The sequence below is a fragment of the Rhinatrema bivittatum genome, chromosome 3, assembly GCF_901001135.1.
Source record: "Rhinatrema bivittatum chromosome 3, aRhiBiv1.1, whole genome shotgun sequence".
NCBI lineage: Eukaryota > Metazoa > Chordata > Amphibia > Gymnophiona > Rhinatrematidae > Rhinatrema > Rhinatrema bivittatum.
Window position 1 is genome coordinate 14,601,433 of NC_042617.1, and position 24,835 is coordinate 14,626,267.

Below are 24,835 nucleotides of genomic sequence, written 5' to 3' on the forward strand. Positions count from 1 at the left end.
GTGGAGGCGAATTTGGACATTGTTGCTATCACAGAGATATGGTTCACAGAATCTCATGATTGGGATACAGCAATACCAGGCTATTTATTTATTTATTTAACATTTTTTTATATACCGACAACCGTTTGCACATCGTATCGGTTTACAGTTAACTAAGAACTAATAGGCGGAGCCTTTACATGGAACGGTACCTACAGATTAAAGTTAACAGATATTACAACTTGCTATAACTTGTTAAGGAAGGACAGAGTGGATAGAAAAGGGGAAGGTGTGGCTCTTTATGTCAGAAACAATATCCAAGCAACTGAGCTGCAAGGAAGATTCGGCAATGAAGAAGCACTATGGGTCAACCTAAAAAAAGATGATGGAGCATCCATTTATATTGGAGTGGTTTACAGGTCTCCAAACCAAAAGGAAGAGCTGGACAGAGATCTAGTTGAAGACATCCAAAAGATAGGAAAGAAGGGAGAAGTGGTGATAGTTGGTGACTTTAATATACCAGATGTAGACTGGAAAATCCCATCTGCAGAATCTAAAAATAGTAGAGCGTTAGTGGATGCCATGCAAGTAGCTTTATTCAAACAAATGGTAATGGAACCCACTAGAGAAGAAACTATACTTGACTTAGGGCCTCATTTTCCAAAGCTATCGCAGGCTTGCGCTGTTAGCGCAAGCCTGCGATAGCTAGCGAAAGTAGCGCAGGCCTGCGTTACTGAAATCGGGGCGGAGTCGGCCCCGGAAGAGGAGGAGTCGGGGGCGTCACCGGGGCCGACTCCGCGAGGACGGCGCGCACAGCGGAAAGGTAAGGCCCTTTTCGCTGGCTATTTCGCGCCCAATAACTACACCTTCTATGGTTGAGGGCTGACTTTCTGTAATTCTTCAGGATAAAAAGAACCTTGAATGGTTTCCTCACCATAATCTTGTATCTTGTACACTGTTTTCTGTCCCCTGCTTAAGACGTCAGTTATTATAAATATCTCATCTGTCCATGTTTGTTCATAACCTTTTTCAAATTTCCCTTTAGTTTTTGACAGTCTAACATGATCCCCTTTTTTTTAAAAAAGGCTTAGCAGTTTCATGTTTGTTGTTATTGCCGTAGATTACTTTCCAGAACCGCAGTGATTTTGAGGTTGTTACATCGATGGGGCGGGCCTGTATTGTTCTGTGAAAACTGTGATTGTAACTGTTCATAAAAGCCGGAAGCACATCTTCATAGCGAAAAGTGTTGCGCGCTGTAAAGTATCGCCACATTTTGGATTTTAAAGTCCTGTTAAATCTCTCCACAACTGCTGCCTTAACATCGTTGTTGGTCACAAAATGATGAATGCCCCTGTATTTTAACAAACTCTTCACAGATCTGTTTAAAAACTCTTTACCTCTGTCTGTTTGTATTTTGTTGGGAACACGACCACCTTTAAATATATTTTCAAAGGCCTCGGCCACTTCACGACCTGTTTTTGTTTTTAGGGTCACAGCCCATGCGTATTTTGACAAAATATCTATCACCGTCAAAATGTATTTGTAGCCTCTGTTATAACCAGACAAGGCGGTAATGTCAACCAGATCTGCTTGCCATTGCCAATCCACATCTGGCACTATGGTTTTATTTCTTTTAAATCGTACCCTAGCAGGTTTGTGTAAAGAATAAGCATCTTGTTCTGTAAGCCAATCAATCACTTGTTTCTTGGTCAGAGACGGCATACATGCTTTAGCTGCCTGCAAAAGAGGTGTTATACCACCAAAACTGCCGGTATTTCCTGGCTCATTATAAATTTTCTTTAAGATCCGCTGGTGCATTCTTCTTTTTTTATATGGCTGTAAAATACAGAAGTCTGTTTTTTTTAAAACAAAACTAAAGCCTTGTGGTTTACCATTTGCAAACCTATACCCCCCACTGCTTTCAATTATCCTCTGCACAGATTTTAGGCTGGCTGGGAGGATTGAGGCAGAGAGGGGCGGAGGGAGGGGGGTGTGGGGGGAGAGATTCTCCCTGTCTCTGTGTACAGAATGAGTCACAGCTTCCTGCCTGCTCTCTGGTAACTTTTTTTATTGGGGCATGCCTATCTACAGCAAGGGCTTGGAGGGGTGGGCTTGGGCTTCTGGTGACATCACTGGGGGGTTTGGCTTGGGGGTTTGAGTGACAGCGTACCCATAAACTACTCCGGTCCCTAGTCTTTGCAAAAACAAACAAACCTGTCTTTTGCAAAGTTTGATCCTGCAGTTCATGCAATTCACCACAGGTAGCTTCAATCACTTGTTTTAAAAAAACCAAATCCTTGTCAACAGAATGAGCCACAGTTTTTCTGCCTCCTAACAGCTTGTATTTTGTTTGTTTTTTTTAAAAACAGAGTGGCTAGAAAAAAGCATATTTCCTGCAGTTTTCCTGCCTCCTAAAAGCATACTTCCGGCTCCGACATCATTAAAAGGAATCAGGAGGTTCTAGGAGCGCATATTTCAGGACTTTTGTATTGTACTTCCGGTGAAATCATCAAAAACAACCAGAGTCCATTAATTCTGACATCATTAAAAAAGCGACAGGACCCTTTCTGATGACGTTTTAGGGGGTGTGTTTTTGGGGGGCGGGTGTGGGGTGGACTTCCGGTGATGTCATACCCGCTACGTCACAGGGGGTGTGGCTTGGGGTTGGTGTGTGGGCGGGGCCATCCGTGACATCATGGGGGGCGGTTTGGGGGTGGGGTGTGGGAGGGGCTCCCCATTCACTTCTATTGGGAGGGGAGGGGCATCGATGGGGTCAGGGGTGGGGTCTGGGCGGGGCCGGGGCAGAAGGGGTGGGGCCTGTGGCGGAAGTGGTGGGGTCTGTGGGGCGTGGTCGAGGGCGGGATGAGGCAGGAGGGGGCGTGGCTACGCCCTTCACTTCTATGGGGAGTGGGGCGTGGGCGGGGCTTAGACTGGAAGTGAACGCTGATTGGCTGCTGTCATCCTTATCTCACCTGTCAATCAGTTTGATTGATCGTGTACCCATTATACTACTAATGTGTGATGGTAAATGGAACTCTCCCTGAAGAGAGAGCGGTTTTAAGCGGTGTACCGCAAGGATCGGTGTTGGGACCGGTCCTGTTCAATATATTTGTGAGCGACATTGCGGACAGGATAGAAGGTAAGGTTTGTCTTTTTGCAGACGACACTAAGATCTGCAACAGAGTAGACACGCCGGAAGGAGTGGAGAGAATGAGACGGGATTTAAGGAAGCTGGAAGAGTGGTCAAAGATATGACAGCTGAGATTCAATGCCAAGAAGTGCCAAGTCATGCATATGGGGAGTGGAAATCCGAATGAACTGTATTCGATGGGGGGGAAGGTTGATGTGCAAGGAGCAGGAGAGAGACCTTGGGGGTGATAGTGTCTAATGATATGAAGTCTGCGAAACAATGTGAGAAGGCGATAGCAAAAGCCAGAAGAATGCTGGGCTGCATAGAGAGAGGAATATCGAGTAAGAAAAGGGAAGTGATTATCCCCTTGTACAGGTCCTTGGTGAGGTCTCACCTGGAGTACTGTGTTCAGTTCTGGAGACCGTATCTACCAAGAGACAGAGACAAGTTGAAAGCGGTACAAAGAAGGGCGACCAGAAAGGTGGAGGGTCTTCCTCGAATGACACATGAGGAGAGATTGAAGAATCTAAATATGTACACCCTGGAAGAAAGGAGGAGCAGGGGTGATATGATTCAGACTTTCAGATACTTGAAAGGTTTTAACGATCCAAAGACAACGACAAACCTTTTCCGTCAGAAAAATATCAGAAGAACCAGAGGTCACGAGCTGAGGCTCCAGGGAGGAAGACTAAGAACCAATGTCAGGAAGTATTTCTTCACGGAGAGCGTGGTGGATGCCTGGAATGCCCTTCCGGAGGAAGTGGTGAAGACCAGAACTGTGAAGGACTTCAAAGGGGCGTGGGATAAACACTGTGGATCCATCAAGTCTAGAGGTCGTGAATGAAGAGGCTCGCATACACTATGCCTAACAAGCAGCAGACCTCAAGATAGAAGGGCTCAGAATAGAAGAACAACAGTAAGCCGCTGCTGCCACAGCCGCCGCAGAAGTGCGCAGAAAGGCTGAGCTAGAGATCGCCTTAGACCTGTTGCAGCAAAAGGGAGAAGCAGCAGCCCTTGAAGCCCAAATTATAGGACTTGTTGTGGGGGGGGGGGGGGGGGGAGTTGTCACAGCCACGAAAAGTAGCGGACGCAGGGTCCTCACCAGTGCATAAGGAGATTTGTCGCTGCATAGGAGGGAAGTTTTGGTGTCGGGGGAAAGGGAGGAGCGGAGCACCAAGGACTTTGCATAGGGGGAAAGCATGGGGATGGATATATGCTAAGCATGGGGGGTGGCCCAATGAAGGCCTGGCATAAGAAATAACCTGGCCCGCAAGGCCAGGGGTGGGAGGAGGCGGCAGAATGCTGCACGGAGCGGCAGTAGCCACAGAGGCATTCACGGAGCGGGATGCCAGTGGTCGGTGTTCCACCTTCATGGAGCGGAAGGCTGGAGTGGCATTCACGGAGCGGGATGCTAATGGTATACCACCTTCACGGAGCGGAAGGATGGAGGGCTGCCGTCTCAAAAAAAAACAAAAAATAGAGGGGTGTGTAAGAATTTGTAAATTTACCGGTTAGGACGTAGGCTATAGGTAATGCCAATTATTAGGCTTGTTCAATATTTGTTGATTGTTAATGTGGCTCGCGGGAATGAGGGCTACTACCTGGAGATAATGCCCTTGTTTGATGTACATGCACGCGGTTGGTGAGATTCCAGCGTTGCACTGGGCTTCAACAGCAGGAGGAAATGTGGAAAAAAAAAGAAAAAAGGTTTTGCATTCACAAAAAAGCGAGTTGTGGCTTGCTTGTTACGGCGGTTGCTTCCCCAGAACCAAATAGGCCCATACTTTGCTTTCAATGCATGTCCAGCATAGCACTCTGCTTCAATGGCAGGGGAGAAAGTCTAAAACTTCTCTTTCAACGCATAGCTTTCTGATACAACGGCGGGGGGAATGTGGAGGGGAGGATCTGTATGTGGACAGCAGCCAGCGGGGTCCAAGTTGCGTAGTCTGGGTGGACAGAGGCATGGGTGTGGCTTGCTTGTTGCGGCGGTTGCTACCCCTAATTGAGCTGGATATTCGCTTGGATGCGGTTCCGGCAGTGCTCTCTGCATTAATGGTGGGGTGGAGGGGAAATAGAACTAAGGGGTACTAGAAGCCAAGAGTAACAAATATGTGAAAAAAAAAAAAAAAGTACATGGCTTGCTGGGCAGACTGGATGGGCCGTTTGGTCTTCTTCTGCCATCATTTCTATGTTTCTATGTTTACTTGAATAAATGCACTTTACTTGAGTAAGTGGGCTTTTGAAAATTGCTATGATATATGCCATTGAACTGTCCATAGAATTTACTCGAGTAAGTGCACTTTACTTGAATAAATTGGCTTTTGAAAATTGCTACAATAGTGTGCTACATTTACGCATGTAACCCCTTTCAAAATTACCCCCTAAAGGCCTGATTTTAAAAGGGCCGCACGTATAAAAACCAGGGATTATGCATGTAGTCGGGCCTTGTGCACACCGCGCATATAACTCCCTTTACGTGCAGAAGTGCCAGTTTTTTTTACTAATGTGACGGGAAGCCCATTAACACCATGGCTGAGGCAGGTGCTAAATTTTCAGCTGGGTAAATAGTATGTAATATGAGCATACCATGTTATTTACCGCAAATGGTAATACCTCATTGCATATGAAATCAATTTGCATACATGGACACAAATTTTAATGCATTCATGCTAACATCACTTCTGACCCTTTTAACATGCATGTTAGGACTTTATTATACAGCACGCTATTTTTACTGCATGAAAAATCATGTTAATGTACGCATAAACGTTTAATGCGAAGGCCCCTTAATCTCCATTAGATCATTATTTGATTTTTACTTGTAATTATTTTTTTGAATAGAAAAATTCAGATATTTTGGAAAGTGCCGAAGGTAAAGGAGTGGTGCGATTGTTAATAAAATTGCTTATGCACTGGTGGAATTTGAGATACTCTATCACAGAGCCTGGGTGAAAGAGATATCACAACTTCAATATGGTAAGTGAATGAACATTAGTATTTATAAAGTATAAATACTCTATATAAATGTGGTGATTTAATATGGATTTTTATATATACCTGCATGACATTTACATTAGAGGAAAGATACATTTATACATTCATGAGTTTGCTTTGAAAATTATACCTAGGAACACACACAAACCAACCTGCACAAAGTCTAACTGCTTTTTGCAGGGCTTGACTTTTTGTTGCATACTTTTTAAGATCAAAATATGCACATAAATCTGAGCTGCATCCCAACTTTGCCCCTGGAATGCTCATAAAAGAATGTACAAAAATGGGTTACATGCATACATTTTTGTGCACAAGCCCCCATGCAATTTTCTTATAAGCCATTCACATGCATAAATTCATGTTTTTCACATATACGGCTTTGAAAATTACCCCTAGAGATTATTGATGTCTGTACATTGATAGTACAAAAACAATTTGAAATATATTTTTTATAAATATAAAGTGGATAACACATTTTTTGTAAAACATAAGCTTAAAAGAAAAAACATAAAGAGCATACAATAAAGTTGATTATGGTAGTCTGCTAAGCTATAAAAGAAATGTTATGCCAAGAATAATTGCTTGTTTAATTTACATATAGCTCTTCAAGCTACATTGCTAATACGGCATCCAGAAACTGGAAAAATGCTTGTAAACTTTGATCCCAAAATTTTAGAGATAGTACGTGAGGCTAAATGTATGATAAAGATGGGTCTGGAAATACCAGAGCAAGCAAAGAAGCTGGTCAAAACAGAAAATATCTTGAAAGCAAATAGACTTCGTTTAGAGGTGAGTGATAAGCATCAATACTGTTGAACACCTTGATAATTTTCTCTTAATATACATATTTTATGCACTGTACAACCTAGATATGTATGGTAAGAGATTTTATTTCTTCATTCTGAGCTTTATTTCTCCATTAATGGGCAGGGCAAATCAGCCACACAAGTGGGTGACATCATCCTGACATGCTGACATGGCTAGCTCTCTCTGTGCTGCTGCCTTCTTGCAAGCTCCCTTAGTCTTTTTAGTCTGCCCTAGCATACCAAATGTGTTTTTGATCTCTTGTCACTTTTTCACATCGCTTGCTTTCATTCTTACTGCTTTATGAAAGTTTTGTTTCTAAAGCTTTTTTTCCTATAAGTTCCTTCCTAAGGAAAAAAAAAATTTCAAAATTGATTTTAACACTAGTAGATATTATCTACATTCTGGCTGGCTTTAAACACTGTCCCTGTGGCCACAAGATAGCAGCTTCAGACCTCAGTGGTAACTGATTTCCACTTAAACCAATCTATTGTCTTGCCCACTTTCTTTCCAAGGCCTCACACTCACTCGGGCGAGCGAGTTCTGCACACCTTGGACTGAAAATGTGCCGTTGCTTTTTACTTAGACTGCACCTCAGTCCACAGAAAGTCTATCCAACTCTTTGTTTCTTTTGACAAAAACAAGCTTGGAGTTGAGGTGGGCAAGCAGACTCTCTCCAGCTAGTTGGCAGACTGCATTACATTCTGCTACCAGAAAGCAGGCCTTCCACTTGAGGGACGAGTGAAGGCGCATTCAGTAAGAGCCATGGCAACATCAGTAGCACACTACTGTTCAGTACCAATTGGCGACATCTGCAGGGCCGTGACGTCGAACTCTCTCCACACCTTCACAGCCCACTACTGTGTTGACAAGGCTGAACGACAGGACTCCGTCTTTGGCCAGTCTGCCTATGGAACTTATTCCCAGTGTAGAAACCCAATTCGACCCACTTCAACCTGCTGTGAATTTCAGGCTACCTCATTGCCAACAGCACCCCAATTGTTGTGCCTGTTGCACATATTGTGTGCTGCTTGGCCTGCTTCATTATGAGCCAGCCTGTAGCTTGCTATTCACCCATATGTGAGGACTACCATCCTGCATGTCCTGGGAGAAAGCAGAATTGCTTACCTGTAACAGGTGTTCTCCTAGGACAGCAGGATGTTAGTCCTCACAAAACCCACCCGCCACCCCACGGAGTTGGGTTCGATACCGTTTTCTTATTTTATTTTTCGCTCAAACGAGACTGAAGGGGGACCCCGTGTGGCCACAGGGTTAGTGGTATGCTGGGCAGCTCAGTGTACTGACAACAGTATTCCGTGACAGGGCTCCATCCGATGATGTAACCCTTATGTGTGAGGACTAACATCCTGCTGTCCTGGGAGAACACCTGCTACAGGTATGCAACTCTGCTTTCCTGCTGGCTAGAAAAAGGAACTTTTGTTTGTAATTGTAAATGTTACTTCTGAGGACCCCTGGTTACTATTTCTCTAGCAATTTTCAGCAGATGATGGGTAACCCAGGTCAGAAAAAATGGTCTGGCTACACATGCTTTTGCCAGTAAGAAGGTAGCATCTGAGAAGCAAGGCAGCAACTGAGAAAGAAAGAAGCAGGCTAGAGAAAAAAAGCTACAGAGAGAAAGAAACTGCATAAAAGAGAGAAAGAAAGTAAAGAAGGAAAAAATAGCTGTAACATTCCACTGGACCTGCTCCACTGCCAAAAAGAAGATACTACAAAAAAGTATATTTGGTTTACTGCTTATGCTGAGTCCAGAAGATAAAAAAAAAACAAGAGTTATTTAATGGTAATTTCCCAGCTGAAGAAGCATGATTATTCAAGTTCATCTAAGACAGGACTGTATAATCTTTATTATCCCAGGACAAGCAGGATGCTAGTCCTCACATATGGGTGACGTCATTCACGGAGCCCTTAAGCGGGAAAAACTTCTGGCAAGTTTCTAGAAGCTTTTAACTGGTTGCCTGAGGCTACTGAGCATGCCCGGCATGCCATGATATTCCCTGCCACAGGGGTCTCACTCCAGTCTTCTTTTTTCCGTGCTGCTAGCTGCATCGCGGGTTATAGGAGCCCTGTGAGTTACCTCACAACGATAAAGTTCATTTTCCAAATTTTTGCCCCTTACGGGTCTCGCTCGGTTTGTCACCGGCTGGTGACAAACACCATATACTTTTTCGCTAAAAAAGGGAATCCGAATTCATCGACGGATGTCGACGGAGAAAACTTCAGGATTCAAAAAATGTCCGGCCTGCAACCGGACTATGTCGATCACGGACCCGCACGTCGAGTGCGTTCGCTGTTTGGGTGGAGACCATGACATCGCCTCTTGTGCCCAATGCCAAGAAATGACGGTGAAAGGTAGGAAACTTCGCCATGAAAAGATGGCTCAGATTTTTCAAATCCAGACGTCGCCGTCGCCCACGACTTCGACTAAATCTTCACCGGTGGGCATATCGAAAAAGATATTGATAAAGAAAAGGATCCCGGAGGGTTCGGGGGATGCTTCTTCGCCAACACCATCCGTGGCATCGTCAAAATCTGTATCTGAGGTTCGCACAAAACATAAACACCGTAGGCACCATTCAATTCCTCCATTGCCACCGCCAGAGGAACCGGTACCTAAACAACGAAAGCTATCATCGACCTCCGTAACACCTACAGGGGAATCGATACCATCGACTTCTGTGACAGACTTAACCGCTTTGATTAAGCAAATTGTCACTGATGCCCTTAAGGAGAAGATACCGGCGTCATCGCCGATGCCGACCCTAGGGTCGATGCCGACCACCGGGTCGATGCCGACTTCTCAGTCGATGCCGGCCACCGGGCCGATGCCGATGGACCAGTCGATGCCGACTATCGAGTCGATGCCGTCCTCGATATCGATGCCAGTGCCATCGTCGCTCTCGATGCCGATGACGGCTGCAGCGTCTGCATTAACAACTCTGTCTATGCCGATAGATGTGCCCAGCTGCTCTTCAGCGATGCCCGCTACTCAGCCGATATCAGCAGCCTCATCGTCGATACAAATGCCGGAGCCATCGATGGAATCGAATATTTTACAAACCTCGATGTCCACAATGGCTTCCAGGCCCATCTCCTCAATGATTCCCATTTCCATGTTTTCTTTCCTAACTTCAGCAATGCCAACTACTTCGCAAGTAACACCTCATTACACCCTAGCTCCATCCAGAGCTCCTGTACAAGGGAAGAAGGCATCAGGAAAGTCTAAGCACACTTCCATGCATGCTCCAGAAGTTTCTTCTGAGAAAAGGTTGCATGCCATACTTACAAAAAGGTATCAGGACCTTTTAGCTTCCTTGCCTACACAGCCTGAAAAGGAAAGTGAAGTCAGTGATGGTGCACCTGACAATCAAGATCCTTTACAAGGCCCATCTGGGGTGTCACCATCTAGAAGGCTGGAACATCATCAATACCAGCCCCCAACAGACACATGGTCGGATACACAATCGGAGCATTCTTCAGAGGATTTTTTATCAGAAGGTACTCCGCCTCAGGCCAAGAAACAATCCCCTCCTGAGGACTTATCATTTGCCTCCTTCATCCAGGAAATGTCAGAATCCATCCCTTTTCAGCTCCAAGCTGAAAAGGATGAAAGACAACAGACACTGGAGATACTACAATTTGTAGATCCCCCAAAACATAACTTGGCTATCCCAGTGCATGAAGTGCTGCTGCACCTTCAACAAAGGATTTGGGAACACCCGTGTACAACACCTGGCGTAAATCGGAGAGTGGACTCCACGTATTTAGTTCAAGCAGCCCCAGGTTTTGAAAAACCACAACTGCCACACAACTCATTAGTCGTAGAATCTGCTCAAAAGAAATCACGCAGATCCAGGACGCACGCCTCTATTCCTCCAGGGAAAGATAACAGATTCCTAGACCTTATGGGAAGAAAAATTTACCAGGGAGCCATGTTGAATTCCAAAATTGCTGCGTATCAGCTGTATATGACGCAGCATCAGAGAAATCTCTGGAAACAGATAGAGGAATTTCTCCCATCCCTACCTCAACAACAACAGGAGGCAGCACAACAAATTGTGCAAAAAGTTCTAGATGCTGGAAAACACAAGGTGCGAGCGGCGTATGATGCTTTGAGACTTCTTCTAGAACTGCAGCATCTGGCATCAGTGCACGAAGATGGGCCTGGCTGAAGGCTTCGGACTTACGTCCGGAAGTACAGGACAAACTAGTGGACTTGCCTTGCCAAGGTGATAATTTGTTCGGCACAAAAGTGCAAGATGCCGTGGCACAGCTTAGAGAACACTCTGAAACATTAAAGCAGCTCTCCACTTTGTCACATGAAACTGCACCTCACCCTACCCGCAAGCCGCCACGTAGAGACACAAGACGTCCTTTCTACAGGCCGAGGAGATATTACCCTCAGGCCTCTAGACCACGGTCTACAAGACCTCAACAACGGCCTCAGCAAAGACAGCAACGAGCTGCAAGGCCGCAGCCTACGCCCCAAACAGCTTCCACCTCTGGTTTTTGAAAGCCATCCCAGAGAGCAGAGCCAACCAAACCCTTTTCCAGAATTACCAGTAGGGGGAAGGATTTCCCAATTTTACAACGAATGGGAAAGCATTACCACAGATCAGTGGGTCTTATCCATAGTTCATCAGGGTTACCACCTAGACTTCACAGCTCCCCCTCAGGAGTTTCCATCACAAAACTCCTATCTCAAACACATTCCTCAATTACAAACGGAATTATCTACTCTTCTGAAAGCAAAAGCTGTGGAGCATGTACCACACTCTCAGAAGGGAAGAGGATTCTATTCCCGGTATTTCCTCATTCCAAAGAAAACCGGAGGCCTTCGTCCCATTCTAGATCTCAGAAATCTCAACAAATTTCTAAGGAAAGAAAAATTCAGAATGGTATCCTTAGGCACCATGCTTCCACTCATACAAAGCGGGGATTGGCTTTGTTCTCTGGATCTCCAAGACGCTTATACTCACATACCTATATTCCCACCTCATCGCAAGTACCTAAGATTCAAGGTGGGACACCAGCATTTCCAATACAGAGTCCTACCATTCGGCCTCGCCTCAGCTCCCAGAGTATTCACCAAATGCCTAGCAGTAATAGCAGGACATTTGCACAAACAAGGTGTTCATGTCTTTCCTTACCTAGACGATTGGCTAATAAAAAGTCAGTCGCAACAAGGAGCACTAACTTCTCTACATTACACAATACAGTTACTTCACAGACTGGGTTTTCTCATCAATTATCAAAAATCCCACCTGCAACCGTCTCATCTCCTCCAATACATAGGAGCAGAATTGGACACAAACCTTGCACGAGCTTTCCTTCCAGCAGACCGTGCACAATCTCTGGCCCAGTTGGCGTACTCCATGTCCTCACAACCACAAGTGACAGCGCATCAGTTTCTCATCTTACTAGGCCACATGGCTTCAACGGTTCACGTCACTCCTATGGCAAGACTTGCCATGCGACTAACCCAATGGACTCTTCGATCACAGTGGATCCAAGCCATTCAACCACTACATTATCGAATCCAAGTAACCCACCAACTACGCTCCTCGCTACAATGGTGGACAATCAAGGACAATTTGCGCAAGGGCCTACCCTTTCAAAAACCGATCCCTCAGATAACATTAACTACAGATGCATCCACCTTGGGATGGGGAGCTCATGTAAACTCTCTTCAGACTCAAGGAACTTGGACAAAACTCGAAGGCACATATCAAATCAATTTTCTGGAACTTCGAGCAATACGTTATGCACTGCATGCATTCAAAGACTGCCTTTCTCACAAAAATGTGCTAATCCAGACAGACAATACTGTAGCCATGTGGTACATCAACAAACAGGGAGGTACGGGCTCGTATCTCCTCTGTCAGGAAGCTGCACAAATTTGGGACTGGGCCTTGAACCACTCAATGTTCCTACAGGCCACTTATCTAGCAGGGATTCAAAATGTACTAGCGGACCGGCTCAGTACCCAATTCCAACCACACGAATGGTCTCTAAATCCCTCTATTGCGACCAAAATATTCCAACGTTGGGGACAACCATCAACAGACCTCTTTGCGTCGCATCTGAACCACAAGGTGGACAACTTCTGTTCTCTGCGCAAACAGAAGAACCAACCAGCCAAGGACGCTTTTGCTCGCCCTTGGAACTCAGGCCTACTATATGCTTATCCTCCAATACCGCTCATCACCAAGACACTGGTGAAGCTACAACAGGACAAGGGGTCCATGATTCTCATAGCCCCATATTGGCCTCGACAAGTATGGTTTCCCACACTGCTAGACCTGTCAGTCAGGGATCCAATACGCCTGGGAGTAGCTCCCAATCTCATCACTCAGGATCAGGGTCGGTTACGGCATCCCAACCTTCAATCCCTATCCCTGACAGCATGGATGTTGAAAGCCTAATCTTACAACCACTCAATCTTTCAACTAATGTTTCTCAAGTGCTTATAGCTTCACGCAAACCTTCCACAAGAAAGAATTATTCTTTCAAATGGAAACGGTTTACTTTCTGGTGCAAGCAAAACAATATTGATCCCTTCACTTGCCCCACAACTTCTCTTCTAGACTATTTGTACCATCTATCAGACTCTGGTCTCCAAACATCGTCAATCAGAGTACATTTGAGTGCAATCTCCGCTTATCATAACAAAATAGGAGATGCACCTATATCTACACAACCTCTCGTCAGTAGATTCATGAGAGGTCTAACACACCTAAGACCACCAATTCGGCCTCCAGCTACACAATGGGACCTAAATCTGGTCTTAACAGGACTAATGCGTTCTCCTTTCGAACCCATAGATTCCTGTGATCTTAAATTGCTCACATGGAAAACTATTTTCCTTATAGCCATCACATCTGCTAGAAGGGTTAGTGAGTTACAGGCACTTGTCACGTATGAACCTTATACAAAGTTTCTACATGACAGAGTGGTTCTCCGAACACACCCAAAATTCCTTCCTAAAGTAGTTACGGAATTCCACTTAAATCAAACAATAGTTTTACCCACATTCTTTCCAAGACCTCACTCTCACCAAGGTGAAAGAGCTCTACACACTTTGGACTGTAAACGTGCATTATCTTTTTATTTAAATCGCACTGCGTCCCTCAGAAAATCCAATCAGCTTTTTGTCTCTTATGACCCAAATAAGCCAGGTAAAGCAGTGGGTAAACATACTCTATCCAATTGGTTAGCAGATTGCATACAATTTTGCTATGAGAAAGCAGGCCTTCCTCTCCAAGGGCGAGTAAAGGCACATTCAGTAAGAGCAATGTCAACCTCAGTAGCACATTTTCGTTCAGTGCCAATCATTGACATTTGTAAAGCAGCAACATGGAGTTCTCTTCACACCTTTGCAGCTCATTACTGTTTGGACAAGGAAGGACGACAGGATTCAGCCTATGGACAATCTGTCTTAAAGAACTTGTTTCCAGTATAATCCCAACTCCTTCTACATCCATCTTGCTGTGATCTTTGGCTGACTCATTTCTTCAACAAGGCATTCCAGTTACCTGCATGGACAATGACTCAGCCTCTAGCTTGCTAATCACCCATATGTGAGGACTAGCATCCTGCTTGTCCTGGGATAAAGCAAAATTGCTTACCTTGTAATAGGTGTTATCCCAGGACAGCAGGATGTAGTCCTCACGGAACCCACCCGCCACCCCGCGGAGTTGGGCATCAGACTTTATTAATATATTTTTGCTAATGCTTATTGCTACATACAAGACTGGAGTGAGACCCCTGTGGCAGGGAATATCATGGCATGCTGGGCATGCTCAGTAGCCTCAGGCAGCCAGTTAAAAGCTTCTAGAAACTTGCCAGAAGTTTTTCCCGCTTAAGGGCTCCGTGAATGACGTCACCCATATGTGAGGACTACATCCTGCTGTCCTGGGATAACACCTATTACAAGGTAAGCAATTTTGCTTTGCTGAAGAATTTGAAAGTGAACATTTATTTGATAATACCTGTTCTGTTGAGAGATACCTCAGACTTAAACTTAACATGCTACAGTCCAGTGCAACTGCTGTAAAAGACATTAACCATCTTTTTATGAGAATAAAACAGCCAGTGTATAAGTGAGAGAGAGAGAGAGTATGTGTGCGATTGAGAGCTTGTGTGTAAGTAAGAAAGAGAGAACATGCATGTGATTGAAAGGCTGTGTGTAAGTAAGAGAGAGAGAGTATTGTGTGATTGAGAGACTGGTGAGGAAGGTGACATGTATGTATGTGTGTGTGTGGTTGGGAAGATGATTGGTCTGTGAGATACAGAAACTGGTCCTGAAGGTGTGACTGGGGTATGTGTGTGTGAGAGACAAGTTGTGGTCCCTAAGGAAGAGGACCGTGAGAACAGAGCTTCAGCAGCCACTGCTGCTTCTGGTGTGTGCTATTGGCCTGCAAGGAAAGGAGTAGGGAAGCTGCTGGAGAAGGTAAGTGAAGGTGGCTTTTTAAGTTAATTTGTCTTGCTTGACTGTTATTTTAATTATTGAGTATTGTGTGATGTCTGCTGTTTTGAAATATTTTATTAGAGTTTGGATAATTTTTAATCATTTTAAGAGTTTTTAATTGTTAGATGTTCTGTTCATCAGCTCTTTTGAAACATTTATTAGTATAGCTTTGCAATTATTTCTGTGTGGGGTTCTATAGCAGCTTGGGTTATTCTGTATTCTTAATAGGAGGTGTATTAGTGTTTAGGGCCTGGTTAAATATTTGTAGTGTTGCCATTTCATAGAGAGGGTTGTTACTGTTTGAGAGTTTCCCATAATACAGGTGTAACATTGTGCAGGTTAGTTTATGTGCATTATTGCAGATCCTGGGACTATGTAAGGTGCTATATTTCTCTTTCCATATCTCCAGATTTGCACTGCATGCAGAGTGGCTTTTTTGGGTTTCCATTCCAATTTCTGTCTCTGTTTGTAATTTGTGTTATCCCAGGACAAGCAGGATGCTAGTCCTCACATATGGGTGACATCAGTAATGGAGCCCTATGTACGGAAAAACTTCTTTCAGAGTTTCTAAGAAACTTTTGACTGGCACCAGAGTGCCTACTGAGCATGCCCAGCATGCCATGATATTCCCTGCCACAGGGGTCTCCCTTCAGTCTTTTTTTTTCCGTGGAGCAGTTAGCCTCGCGGTTCCTAGGAGTCCTGTGGAGAATTCTCAACTTTAAAATTTTAAAAAGTTTTGAAAAACTTCAGCCGCAAGGGTCTCCCCTTAGTATACCATCGCGGTAAGTTTTTCTACTTCTCTCGCGGTTACATTCCGCTTTTTGACAGAATTTTTGTCCCTGGTCATTGGTCGTCAACGGCTGTCCGGCCTAAAATGGCTTCGGGATTCAAAAAGTGCCCTAAGTGCACTAGAAACATGTCGATTACCAACCCCCACCAAGACTGCGTTCTCTGCCTTGGTGAGAACCACGATATTAGGGCTTGCCCCTTGTGTGCCACCATGACATCGAAGGGACGTCGTCTCCGGCTGGAGAAGATGGAACAACTGTTCAAAATACAGCTCTTACCGGCACCGTCATCCTCAGCACAATCGTCTCCGGCTGGGTCGATTCGGAAGGTGGTGTTGAAAAAACGAGTCCCAGGTGAGTCGGGAGATGCTTGTCTTTCCTCCCTCTCACCATCGTCAAAGGCATCGATATCGGGTAGTGAAAAAGCCCGGGAAAAAGAAAAGCATCGACATCGGCATCGTAGGCCGCATACGGCGACCACCGACCCGATTCCCGGGAAGCCATCGACAGAAATCGAATTGACGACTAAGAAACCCCGGCTCGACGTTCAGGCTTCCGAGCCATCGACAGGGCGATCCCTGCTGATTCCGGCGCAGGGAACCATACCTTCTCAGGGCTCTGAGGAAGTACTGGCATCGCCACTACCGCCTCCCCCCATGGGTGCTCTGTTATCACCATCCATGCGGGCGGAACTTGATGCATACATACGTCAAGCGGTACGGGACGCATTCCTCGAAGCGTTACTGAGGCCTCAACCTTCTACACCGGCAATGCCATCGACACCGATTCCGGTACCGACTGGGGTCTCGCCCTTGATACCGATGACCACACCTGTTCCGGCACCGGTACCCTCGATGCCGATTCCGGCCATTCCAACACCAGGTCCATCGATGCCGTCGTTGCCGATTCCGGCCATTCCAACACCAGGATCGCCGATGCTGATCCCGGTGCCAGCACAGATGAAACCATCGATGCCGACAGAAGTCTCCATGTTCCAGCCTCTCATGGACAAGTTGGACACCTTAATCCAAGTTTTTTCACACACACCTCAGGATGTGGATCCAGATGTACTTCCAGAACCACTACCTGGTCCTTCTGGCATTCTCCAACCTCGGAGGCCACAATCTCCAACAATTCCTGAGATCCCATTCAGACTTCTCAGGCCATCAGGTCACCCAGTGGATACTGGAACTGAGTCTGATGCAGATGTCTCTTCAGATGAAGGTATGTTGTCCCAACCTTCACCTCCAGAGGATAGGAGAAAATCACCTCCGGAAGATCTTTCTTTCTCTAATTTCATCAAAGAAATGTCAGAGACCATACCTTTTTCACTCCTTTCAGAACTTGATACCAGACAGAAAACCTTAGAGGTGCTACAGTTCGTAGATCCACCTAAGGAAATACTGGCTATACCAGTACATGAAGTCCTCCAAGAGCTCATGTACAGATTGTGGGAGCACCCTGGTTCAGTAGCATCAGTTAACAAACGGGCAGATGCTACATATCTTGTCCAACCCATACCTGGCTTTCAAAAATCTCAACTACCACACCAGTCGGTGGTAGTTGAGTCAGCCCAGAAGAAAGCTAAAAGGCTTAAGACACACGCTTCCACACCACCAGGAAAGGACAGTCGGTTCCTAGACAGTTTAGGAAGAAAAATCTTTCAGGGTGCAATATTGGTTTCAAGGATAAATTCTTATCAATTATTCATGAACCAATACCAACGCAACCTATGGAAACAGGTAGAAGGCCTTACCCAAGATCTTCCAGAACAATTTCAGGAGGGTTTCTCACGACTCGTGCATAAGGGCCTAGAGGCAGGCAAGCACGAGGTCAGAGCCACATATGACAGATTCGAGACGGCTTCTAGATTATCAGCCTCAGGAATCATGGCTCGTCGATGGGCTTGGCTAAAATCTTCTGAGCTCAGGCCAGAAGTCCAGGAGAGATTAGCCGACCTTCCTTGTTTGGGTGAAAACCTATTTGGAGACAAGGCCAAAGAAGCAGTGGCGACCATAAAGGACCACACAGAAACCCTCAAACAGCTGTCACTGATTCCTCAGGAGACACATCAACCTTCTAGAAGACCTCCTAGAAGAGAAATTAGGAGACCTTACTACCATCCACGACGATACTACCCTCCAACAAGCCGGACTAGACAAGCACATCCCACTCAGCGTCCTCAGGCTCGGCAAAGGCCTGCTAGGCCCCAACCACCTGCTCAGACTGCATCTACATCAGGCTTTTGAAATTCAACCAGAGAGCAGAAGCCTCTTTCAAAATCTTCTTCACAATTACCAGTTGGCGGTCGCATAACCTATTACCATCACACCTGGACCTCCATCACAACGGACCAATGGGTACTCTCAATTACAGCTCATGGGTACCGATTGGATTTTCTCACTGTACCAAACGAAAATCCACCTCTCTCATCTTGGACAGTGAATCACCACTCCAACATACTAAAAGCAGAATTATCCACCCTACTGAGAGCCGGGACCATAGAACCAGTTCCCGGGCCTCAGCAGGGCAGAGGATTCTACTCCCGCTATTTCCTCATTCCAAAGAAAACCGGAGGACTGCGTCCCATCCTAGACCTCAGAAATCTCAACAAATTTCTCAAGAAAGAAAAATTCAGGATGGTATCGTTAGGCACCATGCTACCTCTTCTTCAAAAAGGAGATTGGCTCTGCTCTCTGGATCTTCAAGACGCCTACGCTCACATTCCCATCTTTCCTCCTCATCGCCAGTACCTGCGATTTCTGGTCGAAGGACAACATTTTCAATACCAAGTGCTTCCATTCGGCCTAGCCTCAGCACTTCGAGTGTTCACAAAGTGTCTGGCAGTGGCGGTGGCACATTTTCACAAACAAAGGGTGCATGTATTCCCTTATCTAGACAATTTGCTCATCAGGAGTCAGACACAAGAAGGAGCTCTCAATTTCCTCAAGCTCACAGTCAACTTGCTTCACTCCTTGGGATTTCTCATCAACTACCAAAAATCCCAATTCACACCATCTCACCTGCTACACTTCATAGGTGCAGATCTAAACACCATCATAGCAAAAGCTTTTCTCCCAAGAGACCGTGCTCAAACACTCGTTCTCCTGGCACATTCTTTTCTAAATCAATCTCAAGTTACAGCTCATCAGTGCCTCACCCTACTCGGACACATGGCCTCCACAGTTCATGTCACTCCCATGGCCAGACTGACCATGCGCCTAATGCAATGGACACTAGGGATGTGCACTGGACACTAGGGATAGGAATAGCCTAGTGGTTAGAGCAGTGGACTATGAACCAGGAGACCAAGGTTCAAGTCCTGCTATCACTCCTTGTGACCTTGGGCAAGTCACTTTACCCTCCATTGCCTCAGGTACAAAACTTAGATTGTAAGCCCTCTGGGGGTAGAGAAATACCTACAGTACCTGAATGTAAACTGGTGTGATATCTCCATTGAGATGAATGTTGGTATATAAAAATAAATAAATAAAAATATATTTTAAATCGTTAGAGCCACGATACAATAACAATTCCCCCGATAAATCGGGGGAGGGCGGGAAAACCGGCACCCTAAAACCCACCCCGACCCTTTAAAATAAATCCCCCACCCTCCCGAAGCCCCCCAAAATGTTTTAAATTACCTGGGGTTCGGTGTGTGTGTGTGTGTGTGTGTGTGTCCCGGCACGATCTCCCGCTCTCGGGCCACGGCTGCGTTAAAAGAAATGGCGCCGGTGGCCCTTTGCCCTTACCATATGACAGGGAAAGGTAGCGCCGGCGCCATTTTGGTTCCTGTCATCCGATGTCACGAGTGCAGGAGATCATCGCTCCCGGACCCCCGGGAGCGACCTCCTGCATGTGGGCCGTATTGCCAATATTCAAAATGGCGCCGGCGCTACTTTTGCCCTCACTATGTCGACATAGTGAGGGCAAAAGTAGCGCCGGCCGTATTGCCAATATTCAAAATGGCGCTGGCGCTACTTTTGCCCTCACTATGTCGACATAGTGAGGACAAAATGGCGCCGGCCGTATTGCCAATATTCAAAATGGCGCCGGCGCCATTTTGAATATTGGCAATACAGCCCGCGTGCAGGAGGTCGCTCCCGGACCCCCGCTGGACTTTTGGCAAGTCTTGTGGGGGTCAGGAGGCCCCCTAAGCTGGCCAAAAGTCCCTGGGGGTCCAGCCAGGGTCCGGGAGCGATCTCCTGCACTCGTGACGTCGGGAGACAGGAACCAAAATGGCGCCGGCGCTACCTTTGCCCTGTCATATGGTAAGGGCAAAGGGCCACCGGCGCCATTTCTTTTAACGCAGCCGTGGCCCGAGAGCGGGAGATCGCGCCGGGACCTCCCCCCCCCACTGGACCCCAGGTAATTTAAAACATTTTGGGGGGCTTCAGGAGGGTGGGGGATTTATTTTAAAGGGTCGAGGTGGGTTTTAGGGTGCCGGTTTTCCCGCCCTCCCCCGATTTACGATTTTTTACGATTTAAAAAAAACAAAAACCATGACGATCAGATTTCCCTCCCCCCCCAGCCAAAATCGATCGTTAAGACGATCGATCACCCGATTCACATCCCTAATGGACACTCAAATCTCAGTGGATTCAAGCCATTCAACCACTGTCCACTCTCATTCAAATAACGCACGAACTACGTTCCTCCCTCCTCTGGTGGACATCAATGAACAACTTGCTCAAAGGTCTACCTTTCCAGCAACCAGTTCCACAAGTGACTTTAACTACAGATGCGTCCACCTTAGGCTGGGGAGCACACATTGGTCTTCTGAAGACTCAGGGCAAGTGGACAAAACATGAAGCTTCTTTTCAGATAAATTTCCTGGAGCTTCAAGCTATACATTATGCGCTGCATGCGTTCAAGGACTGCCTTTCACACAAGACTGTGCTGATTCAGATGGACAACACAGTAGCCATGTGGTACATCAACAAACAAGGTGGGACAGGTTCCTACCTCCTTTGCCAAGAAGCAGCTCAGATTTGGGACTGGGCTCTAGCACACTCCATTCTTCTACGAGCCACTTACCTGGCGGGCATCCGCAACATAATAGCAGATCGCCTCAGTCGTCAGTTCCAACCACACGAGTGGTCCTTGGATCCAATGATAGCAACCAAGATCTTCCAACGCTGGGGTCAACCAACAATAGATCTCTTTGCATCCCATCTGAACTACAAAGTGAACAATTACTGCTCCCTGTTACAACAGGAGAACAGCCTACCAAAGGACGCCTTTGCTCACCTTTGGAGCTCAGGCCTGTTATATGCGTATCCACCGATACCACTCATAACCAAAACTCTAGTGAAGCTGCAATAGGACAAAGGGACCATGATACTCATAGCCCCATACTGGCCTCGACAAGTATGGTTTCCCACACTTCTAGACCTCTCAATCAGGGAACCAATTCACCTGGGAGTAGCTCCCAATCTGATAACTCAGGATCAGGGTCGGCTGCGCCATCCCAACCTTCAATCCCTGTCCCTGACAGCATGGATGTTGAAAGCTTGATCTTACAACCACTCAACCTTCCAACCACTATCTCTCAAGTGCTGATAGCTTCACATAAACCTTCCACTAGAAAGAATTATTCCTACAAATGGAAAAGGTTTACTTTGTGGTGCACTCAGAAATCTTTGGATCCTTTCACTTGCCCCACTACCTCACTACTGGACTGCCTATATCATCTTTCAGACTCTGGTCTTAGGACTTCATCTGTAAGAGTACATTTGAGTGCAATCTCAGCTTACCATAACAAGCTGGGAGATGCACCTATTTCTACACAACCTCTAGTAAGTAAATTTATGAGAGGTTTAACTCACTTAAAACCTCCAGTTCATTCCCCAAGCATACAATGGGACCTGAACGTAGTCTTAGCCAGGCTCATGCGTTCTCCATTCGAACCCATAGATACCTGTGACCTTAAATATCTTACATGGAAAACTGTATTCCTCATAGCCATTACATCAGCTAGAAGAGTCAGTGAACTACAAGCACTTGTCACATACGAACCTTTTACAAAGTTCCTACATGACAGGGTGGTCCTCCGAACTCATCCTAAATTCCTTCCAAAAGTATTTATTTATTTATTTTAATTTTTTCTATACCGGCATTCGTGAAAATATCACATCAAGCCGGTTTACAATAAACAATGGGTGATAACCGGAACAGAGAACGAAATAATATGAACTATAAATAATATAGATGCAGTTACAATAAACAGGGAGACGTACAACTAGGAGCAAGAAGAAGACAAGATAGAAACTTTAACAAAGTGTATAAACCTGTAGAATGGAGGAATTTCCAAAAATGGATGTTTGAGAATTACAATGAATTGTTCCGTACAAGTATGTAGTTTAACAATAAAGGCGAAATCATAAGTAATGAAGATTCTGGATGATAATACTTAGGGGTAGGATACCAGGATGGTTATAATAATAAAATATGTTGATTGGAGGTTGAAAATCGGATAGAATAGTTTTTAATCTGCGTCTGGGAAGGCTTGTTTGAAAAGCCATGTTTTAAGTCTTTTTCTGAAAGTCAGTAAGCAGGGTTCCTGTCTAAGTTCCGTTGGTATGGAGTTCCAAAGCGTGGGTCCTGCTGTGGAGAAAGCCCTATCTCTGTAAGTTATGTGGAGGGAAGTTTTGGAAGGCGGTACTTGTAGTGACTCTTTGTAGTACTCTCTTATGGGTCTGGAGGAAGTATGTTTTATGAAAGGGATTTGTAGGTTGAGAGGGGCGATTTGTTGGATGGATTTGTAGATTATGGTGATTGACTTATAAAGAATTCTGAAATGAATTGGTAGCCAGTGTAATTCTTTAAGGATTGGGGAAATGTGCTCTCTTCTCTTTGTATTAGTTAGGATTCTGGCTGCAGTATTTTGAACCATTTGTAGTGGTTTGGTGTGTGCTGATGGGGTACCTAATAATAAAGAATTGCAATAGTCTAACTTGGAGAAGATTATTGCTTGTAGGATAGTCCTGTAGTCATGGTTGTGGAACAGTGGTCTTATTCTTTTTAGAACATGCAGTTTATGAAAGCAGTCTTTAGTAGTTTGGTTTATGAAAGCTTTTAAATTAAGTCTATTATCGATGATTGCGCCCAAATCTCTTACTTTTGTTGTTTGTAAATTAGTTTGAGGAATTGTGGGTGTGTGGCAGATCTCAGAGGATATGAGAAGGAGTTCCGTTTTTGAGGAATTTAGGATTAAATTCATACTGGAAAGGAGGGAGTTGATTTCTTGTAGACAATAATCCCAAAGCTCGAGGGTTTTTTTAATGGATTCTTTGATTGGTATTACAATTTGGATATCGTCGGCATACAGGTAGTGTTTAAGGTTCAAATTGGTTAAAAGCTGGCAGAGAGGGAGGAGGTAGATGTTAAAGAGGGTAGGTGAGAGGGATGAACCCTGGGGAACTCCTTGTGATGAAGGGTAGCGTTTAGATTCTTTGCTGTGTATTTTTACCTTGAAGCCTCTATTTTTTAAGAATGAGTGTCACGGAATTTTTTAAGAATGAGTAGTCACGGAATTCCACCTAAACCAATCTATAGTTTTACCAACCTTCTTTCCAAGGCCTCACTCTCACCAAGGAGAAAGATCCTTACATACCTTGGACTGTAAGTGTGCACTATCCTTCTACTTAAACCGCACTACAGTCCAAAGGAAATCCAGTCAACTATTTGTATCCTATGATCCAAACAAACCAGGTAAAGCAGTGGGTAAGCATACTTTGTCAAACTGGCTAGCAGATTGCATACAGTTTTGTTATGAGAAAGCAGGCCTTACTCTTCAAGGGTGAGTAAAGGCACATTCAGTCAGAGCAATGTCAACTTCAGTAGCACACCTTCGCTCTGTACCTATTCTGGACATTTGTAAAGCAGCAACATGGAGTTCTCTTCACACCTTTGCAGGTCACTATTGCTTAGACAAAGAAGGAAGACAAGATTCATCATATGGACAATCCGTCTTAAAGAACTTGTTTCCAGTTTAACCCCAACCCCTTCTACATCCAACCTGCTGTGATCTTCGGCTGATTCATTTCAACAACAATACTTCACTGTTGCTTCACTACAAAATGACTCAGCCTCTAGCTTGCTAATCACCCATATGTGAGGACTAGCATCCTGCTTGTCCTGGGATAAAGCAAAATTGCTTACCTTGTAATAGGTGTTATCCCAGGACAGCAGGATGTAGTCCTCACGAAACCCACCCGCCACCCTGCGGAGTTGGGTCCGATACGTTTTATTATTTTTATTTTTTGCTAATGCTACCCTGTTTCCCCGAAAATAAGACAGTGTCTTATATTAATTTTTGCTACCAAAGATGCACTAGGCCTTATTTTCAGGGGATGTCTAATACCGTAGAGCTGCTGGCTGCCCCTGCGTCAGCCATGCCTCACCAGTGTGCTGTCAGAGAGAGGTAAGAGTGTGCAGCATTCATGGGAGTCAGCTTGGGCTGACTCTGCTGCTTTTGAACCTCTGCACACTGCTTGGAAGGGGTCCCCCGATGGTACTGCCACCATCCCCAGATGTCAGTAATCTTGCTGCCACTGTCACTGCTGCCACATGGCTATTGGGGAGGCGCCGATTGCTGCTAATGACACTGAAGCCCATTCTGCTGCCTCCTCTGTGCAGGCCCCGTGGGCT

General features: G+C 45.4%; 1 protein-coding gene across 1 annotated transcript in view; it reads left to right on the forward strand.

Moving 5' to 3' along the window:
- Window positions 1-24,835, forward strand: part of DNAH8 (dynein axonemal heavy chain 8) — a 1,926,251-nt gene that overhangs the window by 502,537 nt on the left and 1,398,879 nt on the right. Inside the window, 3 exon segments of the mRNA XM_029592920.1 lie at window positions 5,951-5,996; window positions 5,999-6,085; window positions 6,705-6,892. Coding sequence (XP_029448780.1) covers window positions 5,951-5,996; window positions 5,999-6,085; window positions 6,705-6,892 — 321 coding nt within the window.